Below are 11096 nucleotides of genomic sequence, written 5' to 3'. Positions count from 1 at the left end.
TTTGTTGAAGATATTTTTAGTTTTCAATTTACAACTGAGTTTTTTTAAACTATTAATTATTTTAGATTTTTTTTTTTATTTGCAAAGTAAACTTTTTTTTTATTTTTTATTTGTTTTTTAATGACTTTTTATATTTAGTTTTGATTTCAGAATAAAACTCTGCAGAGGATGAGCTGAGATAATTAAATTATTATTATTAAATAATTTAATCAAATTTAAATTCATTTTAATAGTGTTTTAATAGGTAATTTTTAATAGATAAAAAAAAATAAAATCTAATAATTTATTTAAATTTTATATTTGCATAGCTCAGTTCTATTAATTAAAAAATAAATGTTTTAATCTGTTTTTAAATAAATGATATATAATATTAAATTTAATATTATATTTGAATAGATTCGTTTTATTATTTTTAAAATAAATTATATGTATATATTTTTTATTATATTTGGATATATTAGTTTTATTAATTAGAAAATTATATTTAATATTTTATTCTTATATTATATTTGAATAGATAATTTTTATTAATTTTTAAATAAATTGTATGTATATATGTTTTTATTATAGTTGAATATATAATTTTATTAAATTTAAAAATAAATATATATAATATTTTAATTTTATATTTGAATAGATTAGTTTTATTAATTAAAAAAAAGATTTATAATATTTTTTAATATTATATTTGAATAGATCAGTTTTATTAATTTTAAAAATAAATTATTCATAATATTTAATTTTAATTTTGTATTTGAATAGATCAGTTTTATTATTTTAAAAATAAATCTATATAATGTTTTATTTTAATATTATTTTAAAACATTAAAAAAATTTTTTTTACAAATTTTATTTTAGTGATTTTATTATTTATTGTTTATTTATTTCTTTTTATTTATAATTATTATTTTTTTTGGAGAATATTTTATTAACAATAACAACAATAACAGTACCTAAAGGATTATGTGGTGCCCTTTGGACATTTATTTAGGTATTTATATAAACTTTTTTTCTTATTAGGTAAATATTTCTTTTTTGCTTTTAAGGTTTTTGTCCATTTTCTTTTCAGCCTAATTAAAAAAAATTGACAACATTTTAGATTTTTAATTTTAACAAAGTACTAAAATTCTTACTTTATTTCCTTCTTCTTAGGGTGGAGACCTGCATGAGCTGCGCCGGCACATTTACGCAGACTCTGTGGATTATTACACAGTGAAGAAGCTGGTGCAGAAGGTGTTTCCTCCCTGTAAATGCCGTCAGATTCAGCAGAAGCAGCAGGATTTGGCACAGGTGACACACAGACTTGATTACATATACCATGTCTCATATACAGTATAGCTAGCATGTACAGTAGTTTGCATTAGTCTACAGTGTCTGAATGTCGCCCCTTGCAGGCTGCAGAAGTGTCTGACAGTGAGTTACTGGAGATGGAGCTTTGTGACAACATTGATCCACAACAAAACGAGACTCTAACTTTACCAGATCAACAAACACCCCAGACACACACACCAGAGGAGACTGAAGAGCATCTTCAGCTCAGAGATGAGTGTGTGCAGCGCTTCTGTCACACACATGAGAGAGCCATTCCTATGCAGGAGACTGTGGAGACTCTAGACATCACTGAAGAGAGTGAGCAAACATCCAGAGCTCCATTACACTAAAATCATTTACTCATGTGTTAATATTTTGTGGATCTGGGAAGTGCATGTTTTAGGTTTGATCAAAAGATTTATCCACCTCACAAATGAAGTAAATCAATCAATCAATCAATAAAGATTGTTAAATAGAAAGAGACTAAAACAAAATGGGCCTAGCGCTGACCCCTGATACACACCTTTAAGCATTTATTCATCAAGATTGTTCAATAGAGAATGTGTGTTTCAGGTCTGGAGACTCTGCTGTGTTACCTGGAGCTTCATCCTCAGCAGTGGGTGGAGCTTCTCCATCCGACTCTCTCCGTCTGTAAGCTGCAGTGTTACGGAGGTCCACAACAACTGCGCAAAATCACCAAACTGTACGTCACACACTCCAGCACCACATCTCAAGGAGACTATGACGAGTCGCAGATAGCCGTTTCTCCATCCACTTATTTTTATGTGCATTTTTTGGAGGTTGCATAAAAAATGATGGCTAGATGGACACAAATTCTAAAAAAGTCGACCTTTTCAAGTCCGATCGTTTATTTTTTTTCGATAATAAGATGTACGCATAAACTACATGTAGAACAGAAATACATTTGTGACCCTGGAGCACAAAACCGGTTCGGTTGCATGGATATATTTCTGGGAATAGTCAAAAATATATTGTATGAGTCTAAATTATAGATTAAAAAAAAAATTATGCCAAAAAATGTAATTTTAATATTTAATAGACATTTTTACATAAATTCCTACTGTAAATATATCAAAACTTAATTAGTGTTTAGTAATATGCATTTTGGGTGACTCTGTGGTGAAGTGGGTAAATAGAAGTCTTTGAAACGGACTCTTCCAGGCTTTGATTCTAATTGTGGCATTTTGGTGACTGTCGCTTTAAATTTAAATGAGATTGTGCTCTTTTCAAAATAAGGCGGAGCTACGGATGCCTGTGTGTCAGCATAGTGGCAGATTCAAAAACCAGACTAACGACCTATGCTAATGAGGAAGAGATGGTCACTAGTGGGCGGGGCTTTCCCACTCTGATGACACATACAACGGGAGAATGTCAATCAACGTGTTTCGGCAGACTGTTTTTATCAGACTGTGATTGTAATTAAATTAATAAATATTGTGTTTAGTAATATGCATTTTGGGTGACTCTGTGGTGAAGTGGGTAGCGCTGTCGCCTCACAACAAGACGGTCGCTGGTTCGAGCCTCTGCTTTTCCAGTGTTCACGTGGGTTTCCTCCTGGTGCTCTGGTTTCCCCCACAAGTCCAAAGACATGTGCTATAGGTGAAGTGGGCTAGCTAAATTGTCTGTAGTGTATGTGTATGGATGTTTACCAGTGATTGGTTGCAGTTGGAAGGGCATCCGCTGCGTAAAACATATGCTGTATAAGTCGGTGGTTCATTGCGCTGTGGCGACCCCAGATTAATAAAGGGACTAAGCCGAAAAGAAAATAAATGAATGAATAAAATGCATTTTAAATGCAATTTAAATTATTTTACAGCCAATTTTCCTCAATATTTCGATTTTTTTTTTTTTTTTAACCCTCAGATTTCAATATTTATTCAGCTTTTAGAAGTTATTAATCTCAATTTTCATAAATTGACCCTAATGACTGATTTTGTGGTCCTGGGTCACATTTAACAAATACATTCCCTGATATGCATCAAAAGGTCATGTTGTTTTACCTCACTAGCATGATTGGGTTACTGGACCAGCCAGTTAACTAATGTAATCACACACCATCTGAAATGTTGCTGTAATTCTGCATTATACTTTTACTATGCGAGTGATGGATGTGGAGGATTTTTATTTTGTTGTTGTTTGCAGCAGGATATACAATTGAAGTCAGAATTATTCACCCTCCAGTGATTTATTAATTTATTTATTTAAATATTTCATAAATGATGTTCAGGTTCAGGAATTTTTCACAGTATTTCCTATAATCCTTTTTCTTCTAGAGAAAATTTATTTGCTTTATGTCGGCTAGAACAAAAGCAGTTTTAAATTGTTTTAAAGTCATTTTAAGGTCAATATTATTAGCCCCCTTAAGCAATTTTTGTTTTGGATTGTCTACAGAACAAACCACTGTTATACGTTATACAATGACTTGCCAAATTACCCTAACTTGCCTAATTAACCTAGTTAAGCCTTTAAATGTCGCTTTAGGCTGAATACTAGTGTCTTGTAAAATATTATGTGCTGTCATCATGTCATCATATGTTTAGAAATGTGTTGGAAAAAATGTCTTTCCCTTAAACTAAATAAATAAAATACACAGTAGGGCTAATAATACTGACTTCATCTGTATCTATTGTATATCTGATGATGTGTTTGTGTTCAGGTGTGCTCCAGTGGCGGTGGTGTTGGCGCGCAAGCGTATGGCTGGTGAACGGGTGCAGTCATGTGACGCTCTGGAGTTTGACGTGGTGGAGCTGGCGGACACTATGGGCTGGCAGCTTCCTCTGGTGAAGAGAGGACTCAGACAGCTGCAGTGGGGCTCAGACACAGGTCAGCCATGGTTGAACTCATGCATGGCGCACACAACACTCCAAACTGGCTTTAAAAAACACCTATTATGCTCCTTTTTCAAGATGTAAAAAAAGTCTCTGATGTCCCTAGAGTGTGTGTGTGTGTGTGTGAAGTTTCAACTTAAAATACCACAGAAATAGAAGTCTTTGAAACGGACTCTTCCAGGCTTTGATTCTAATTGTGGCATTTTGGTGACTGTCGCTTTAAATTTAAATGAGATTGTGCTCTTTTCAAAATAAGGCGGAGCTACGAATGCCTGTGTGTCAGCATAGTGGCAGATTCAAAAACCAGACTAACGACCTATGCTAATGAGGGAGAGACAGTCATTAGTGGGTGGGGCTTTCCTCCTCTGATGACACGTACAACGGGAGAATGTCAATCAACGTGTTTTGGCAGACTGTTTTTATCAGACTGTGATTGTAAGAAATTAAATTAATAAATATTTGCCATTAAAAGCTGATTATATTTACAGACTGTTGCCTCTCTGTTTAAACGCCTTATAGAAGTGATTGTTGCATAATAGGTCCCCTTTAAAATCTAGCTTTTTAAGGATTGAGTTTGTCTTTTAAGTGATTTAAGATGGTCATGTGCCTTTAATTGTCATATCAAAACAAAGCTGACTGAGATTGGTCACTTTATTTATTAACCATGTGCTTTGGTCTTGTCTGACTGAGCGCTTTTCGGATAGAAATTATGGCAGAAGTTTTAAGTATTTGATAGGAAGTTTCAAGATTTTAAAATCCTATTAAAACTATTCTGTTTTATTCTTTTCTTTTAATGCTCATTCAAACCTGTTTGTTTATTTTTTATTCTATTTAGTCTGTCTTAATTTATATATATAATTTTTGTATTTTATTGTATTCTCTTTGGTCTTATTCTGTTATATCGTTTTGTTTTATTCTCCTGTTTTGTTTTTATTTTAATATTTTTTTATGTTGTACTCTTTTCTGTCCCCTTTATTCTCTATTCTGTTTTCTTATAATAAAACAACACAATGTGCAAACTATTATTTTATTTTCTATTGTTTCACATTCATTTATTTTATATTATACTACTTTTTAAACTGAATCAGCATACTATCATCCCAAAAACATTGTAATCAGATGCTTTGTTTCCAGTGAAGATTTAGAGAAACTTGTTCATGCTTTTATCAGCACCAGGGTGGATTACTGTAATGGACTCCTCACTGGCCTTCCCAAAAAGACAGTCAGACAGTTACAGCTCATCCAGAACGCTTCGGCCAGGATTCTGACCAGAAGCAGAAAATCAGAGCACATCACACCTGTCCTCATGTCTTTACACTGGCTCCCAGTTACATTCAGAGTAGATTTTAAAGTATTATTACTGGTCTATAAATCACTAAATGGCCTAGGACCTTAATACATTACAGATATGCTCACTGAATACAAACCTAATAGATCACTCAGAGCTTTAGGATCATTAGTTCAGTCAAAGCAGGGTGAATCCGCCTTCAGCTACTAACAGTACCCTCCGCTGCTGGAATCAGCTTGAAATGATCAGATGTGCTCCAACATTAGGCACATTCACATCAAGACTGAAAACACATCTGTTAAGCTGTGCCTTTACTGAATAAGCACTATGCTACGTCACACTATTATGTCTTTCTTGTCTTTTTCATTCTTTTTAACCTGTTTTAACACATTTTAATCTGTTTTTAATAACTTTCATTAATTGTTTTTATTTTCTTATACTTGTCTTTTTTATTCTTGTTTATGTAAAGCACCTTGAATTACCACTGTGCATGAAATATGCTATATAAATAAACTTGCCTTTTTTTAGTTCAGTGTTGTGATGTATTCTATTGTGTTCGATTTAATACTTTCAGGTGTTCTGTTCTTTTCTGTCCTGGATTATTTCATTCCATCTTCACATTGCCTTCTTTATTAATTTATATATACCGTGTGGTACATTTTATTTAGTTCTGTTGTCTTTGAATCTCCTGTTCTGGTCAGGTTCGTATGGAGGAACGGGTCGCAGTGGTGTTCATGTAGAGTTCTCAGCTCTGTCCTTCTACTTCCGCTCATACGGTGACCTGACGGCAGATGAGCTGGACGCTGTGTGTGCGTTTCTACACGGCAGAGTGAAAACACAGGAGAACACACAACTCTACCAGCTCAAAACCTGCTTCAGAGCTTTCCGCAGGTCAGAGACACACACTCCACATCCATGAGCATCAGATTAGTGTTTCTTCAGCTTTATTCCCAAAGAAAAGGGTGTTTTGAATTATAATAATCATTCTCATGGCCAGAACAGTGAGCGCTAAGATGTTTAAGGTGTAAAAACGCACTTATATTTAACCTCAAACCTCAAACAAAACACACTTTTTGTTATACCTGTGTCTGTGTGTTGTGTTTGTGTGCAGTGTTGCGTATCGTAACTGCAGTCTGTGTCTGGATGATCTGGAGGAGAGCAGAAGTCAAGCTCTTAAAGATCTACTGAGCAATTACTTCGACAAGAGGAGAAACCTGGACCTGAGCAAACAGTGCCTGGAGGAAGAGGACGACGAGGAGGAAGAGCTCAACAAGTGCAAGGTTTGATTAGTGAGTGAATGTTTGTCTCATGCCGATCTCTGAATCTCTGGTGTTAATGCTGTTGTGTTTATTCCTCAGATGAGAGACTGGGAGACTCAGATCTGTGCAGATATCAGAGCTTTTCTGTGCAGTCGCAGCGACGAGAAGTTCTCCGGTCGAGCTGTCGCCAGAATATTCCACGGCATCGGTGCGTTTCTAGACTTCATAGATCTGTCTCAGGGTTTCTGCAGGGTCTTAAAGTATTTAAAAATTTCTAAATCAAAATTGTAGGTCTGAAAAAGGTCTCCTATGTTCAAGTAACACTTAAGTTTGCATCTTCACAATCAGACAAGCCTTTTACTCTTGATGCGCTCACTGTTATTATTTAAATTAAATGATTATTTACTATTATTTGAAATGACTTGGGCAAAGCTAAGGCAAAGAGCTTAGAATGACCAAGAGGTGACACTCAGTAGAACGTTCCATTGCAACAGCAGCGCCCAGCAAGAGCCCCGGATTCCACCATTTTGAAGTGAAAGCAGTCGGCTGTCCATTGGATCTTATTGCTGTCGCGATGGCAAGCATCTGCTTTGTTTTATATTTATTTATTTATTTATTTAAAAAGCACATTAAAGCTGAGATACAACCTGAAAGACGACAATACAACACTTACTATCACAATCATCAGCACTTTTAATAGTTTATTTTACAGACTTATAATATGCTGTTGCTCTATTGGAGTTTTCATTACAAAATGGCCGCCGCGCCATTAAATAGAGCAACAGCATATTATAAGTCTGTAAAATAAACTATTGAAAGTGCTGATGATTGTGATAGTAAGTGTTGTATTGTCATCTTTCAGGTTGTTTCTCAGCTTTAATGTGCTTTTTAAATAAATAAATAAATATAAAACTAGTGGCTGTTTCTTAAATTGCACTTGAGTGTCGCCTCTTGGTGATTCTATGCTCTTTGGCTGAGGAATTGTAATGATGAAACTGATTTAACTATTTATAAAATGAACATGTTGTGGATAAGTTTTGGAAGACTGCTTTGTCAAACACAAACTACAGAAGAATTAAAGCATCAACTAAAGTAACGATGAGGTTATTAATTGTGGCATTACTATAAAATATATGCATGTAACATTAAATTTTTTTGTTCTTTCAGTTTTAATAACTATGAATCTTTATATTTTAAATCTTTATTAACTCTTGTGCACTGTTCAAATTTACTGCCTTTTGTTATATCCGGGATGAAAACATCCACTTTTTTGCATAAATCTGTTAATCAACTTCAGTCCTGATCAAATCTACTAAATGTTTAAAAAATTACAGGATATTAATTGCCAAATTCATAAATTATGTCACTGATTTGGTGAAATAAAGTGTAAAAAGTATATAAAAAGTAGTAGTTGGCAAAAACAAAATAAATAAATCTTATGCTGCATAAAAACTAACAATTGCAAAGACAACAGTGTTCTAAATCTTTCACATGTCCAAGACTCTGATAAAAGGTAAAAAAAATCCAGTTCACAACTACATTTTTATATTGAAAACACGTCATTTTGTGTGTGTGTGTTTTCACCAAACCAGTGACATCATTTATGAATTTGGCAATTAAAGAGTTTTCTAATCTCCTGTACTTTTCTAAACAATTTAGTAGTTTATTTAGGACTGAGGTTGATTAACAGATTTATGCCAAACAAATTGAAAAAAGATTAATCTGATGCATTTACAGCTGTTTAATTTAGAGAATGTTTTCATCCCAAACATAACAAAAGGCTGGTAAATTTGCCCACAGTGTATCATTGAGTTTTTATTTTATTTATTTTTTTTCATTCAAAGTATTTTCCTAAAACGTGTCAAAATGAGATTCGTCACCAAAAATTATTTCACAGAAAAAGTTTTGGCCAAATTAAGACTCAAAATCACCCCAGAGTGGATGAAAACATCCCGAACAGCACACAAGGGTTAAACATGCTTATTTCTGCTATTGTAGGCTCATTTTGTAAATGTAAGCGATTTATTTTAAGCTACATTATATATCTCCAAGTAATGCTTGGATGCTTAATGCATTACATGCTTAATACAATAAAACTATAAAAAATACAGTAAAAATAAAAGATATTTTACTTAAAAAGCCTTGTACATGTTAGATATGCCTATTCTGAAGTTGTATAGAATTATTTTTGTATTCTATGTAGTTTTCTTAGGTAAACCCTGTAGGTTTTTTTGTTAGCTGCATTTAACTACAAATTAGTAAAATTATATATGTATATATATATATATATATATATATATATATATATATATATATATATATATATATATATATATATATATATATATATATATATATATATATATATATATATATATATATATGTGTGTGTATATGTATATATGTATATATATATGTGTATATGTATATGTATATGTGTATATGTATATGTGTATATGTATATGTATATATATATATATATATATATATATATATATATATATATATATATATATATATATGTATATGTATATACATATACATATACATATACACATATACATATATACATATACATATACACATATATAGATATGTGTATATATATATATAAATATATATATGTATATGTATATGTGTGTATATATATGTATATGTATATGTGTGTATTTATATGTATATGTATATGTGTGTATATATATGTATATGTATATGTGTGTATATATATGTATATGTATATGTGTATATATATATATATATATATATATATATATATATATATATATATAGATATAGATAGATAGATAGATAGATAGATAGATAGATAGATAGATAGATAGATGTGTATATATATAAATTTGTTTTTTTTATTATTATTATTATTATTTATTTCTTTTTAAAACTGTTAAATGTCTTATATTTGACTCTGTGAGAGCTTCAGAAACCCTGCTGTCTTCATCTCTGTGTGTATGATTTTGTTCTGCAGGAAGTCCGTGTTATCCAGCGCAGACGTATGGTCGCGACCGCAGATTCTGGAGGAAATACATTCAATTCGATTTCAATGAAATCATTCGTTTAGCCACTCAGGAGATCATCAGGACGAGGTAACACCACCTCACGGACTCCAGATACAGCCCAATGAAGATATTTATGCTTTCACTGCTTTTAATGCTTACATGTAGTTTTATACACAATAAAGTCTATTTTCTGGTAAATCTGAGTGATCTGTGGATGTCAATAATGTTGTATTTGTGTTGTATAAATGTTGCATAAAAGGGTGCCGATGTTCCCTTTTATTTTGCTGTGTTACATCTAGATTAACACATGCATACTAAACAACCGTCCTCCTTAAATGTGCAGGAAGTGATATTTCATTCTTTTCTAAAGCTGCAATATTTTGTAAACGTCCCAACACTTGCTTTACAGATAGATTAGTAGGTTGCTAAATGGGTAGGTCAGTGGCTAGATGGATATTAACACAGGAAACACATCCAACACCTCAAATTATGTTGAGTTAATATGAAGAGAAATGATCATCTGAGCCAGAAACTCAACGTTATGTACAACAAGGAGCACAGACTGAGCTTGAGATCTGCTTTAATGTCCTGAGGGTGAATAAATGCTCATTTAAACAGCTCATTTAAATCGAGATGGCATTAAAACAAAGTATACAGTGGGTACGACAAGAATTCAGACCCCCTTAAATTTTTCACTCAGTTATATTGCAGCCATTTGCTAAAATCATTTAAGTTCATTTTTTTTTCTTCATTAATGAACACACAGTACCCCATATTGACAGAAAAACACAGAATTGTTGACATTTTTGCAGGTTTATTAAAAGACCATGTGATATTTCAGTTTTTCTAAGTATTCAGACGCTTTGGGAAAGATGCAACAAGTTAGAGTTGGGGTTTTTCTGCCATTCCTCCTTGCAGATCCTCTCCAGTTCTGTCAGGTTGGATGGTAATTGTTGGTGGGCAATTTTTAGGTTTCTTCAGAGATGCTCAATTGGGTTTACATCAGTGCTCTGGCTGGGCCATTCAAGAACAGTCACAGTTGTTGTGAAGCTACTCCGTTATTTTAGCTGTGTGCTTAGGGTCATTGTCTTGTTAGAAGGTAAACTGTCCTATGACCGGTTTTATGTCATATAACCCTGAAGCAAACCTTATACTGCAGTGCTTAATCAAATTTTGGGCAATTTTTATGTATTTTTAAAATGTTAATCATTTTTACAGTAAAACACAGACAAAAGGAGAACATTGAGATTTATTATAATAGCTTTATTAAAAATATTTACATTACATTTGCTGTGGCAAACCAGCTGCAGCAAAGAAGATATTACAAGTGAACACCGTGGATGATATATCACACATTTCTTGTCATTAAAGA

At 32.6% G+C, this 11096-nt stretch overlaps 1 protein-coding gene across 1 annotated transcript in view; it reads left to right on the top strand.

Annotated features, from left to right (window-relative positions):
* The window catches only part of recql4 (RecQ helicase-like 4), a 26320-nt gene extending 16367 nt beyond the window's left edge, over nucleotides 1-9953 (top strand). The window contains exons 17-24 of the mRNA XM_056480246.1: nucleotides 1153-1290; nucleotides 1395-1629; nucleotides 1885-2014; nucleotides 3989-4155; nucleotides 6150-6339; nucleotides 6560-6728; nucleotides 6807-6915; nucleotides 9694-9953. Coding sequence (XP_056336221.1) covers nucleotides 1153-1290; nucleotides 1395-1629; nucleotides 1885-2014; nucleotides 3989-4155; nucleotides 6150-6339; nucleotides 6560-6728; nucleotides 6807-6915; nucleotides 9694-9815 — 1260 coding nt within the window. The 3' untranslated portion in view covers nucleotides 9816-9953. The remainder of the gene's footprint in view (nucleotides 1-1152; nucleotides 1291-1394; nucleotides 1630-1884; nucleotides 2015-3988; nucleotides 4156-6149; nucleotides 6340-6559; nucleotides 6729-6806; nucleotides 6916-9693) is intronic.
* Nucleotides 9954-11096: the final 1143 nt, after the last annotated feature.

Source organism: Danio aesculapii, chromosome 19 (assembly GCF_903798145.1).
Source record: "Danio aesculapii chromosome 19, fDanAes4.1, whole genome shotgun sequence".
Classification (NCBI taxonomy): Eukaryota; Metazoa; Chordata; class Actinopteri; order Cypriniformes; family Danionidae; genus Danio; species Danio aesculapii.
This window is presented reverse-complemented; position numbering and strand designations above follow the sequence as displayed.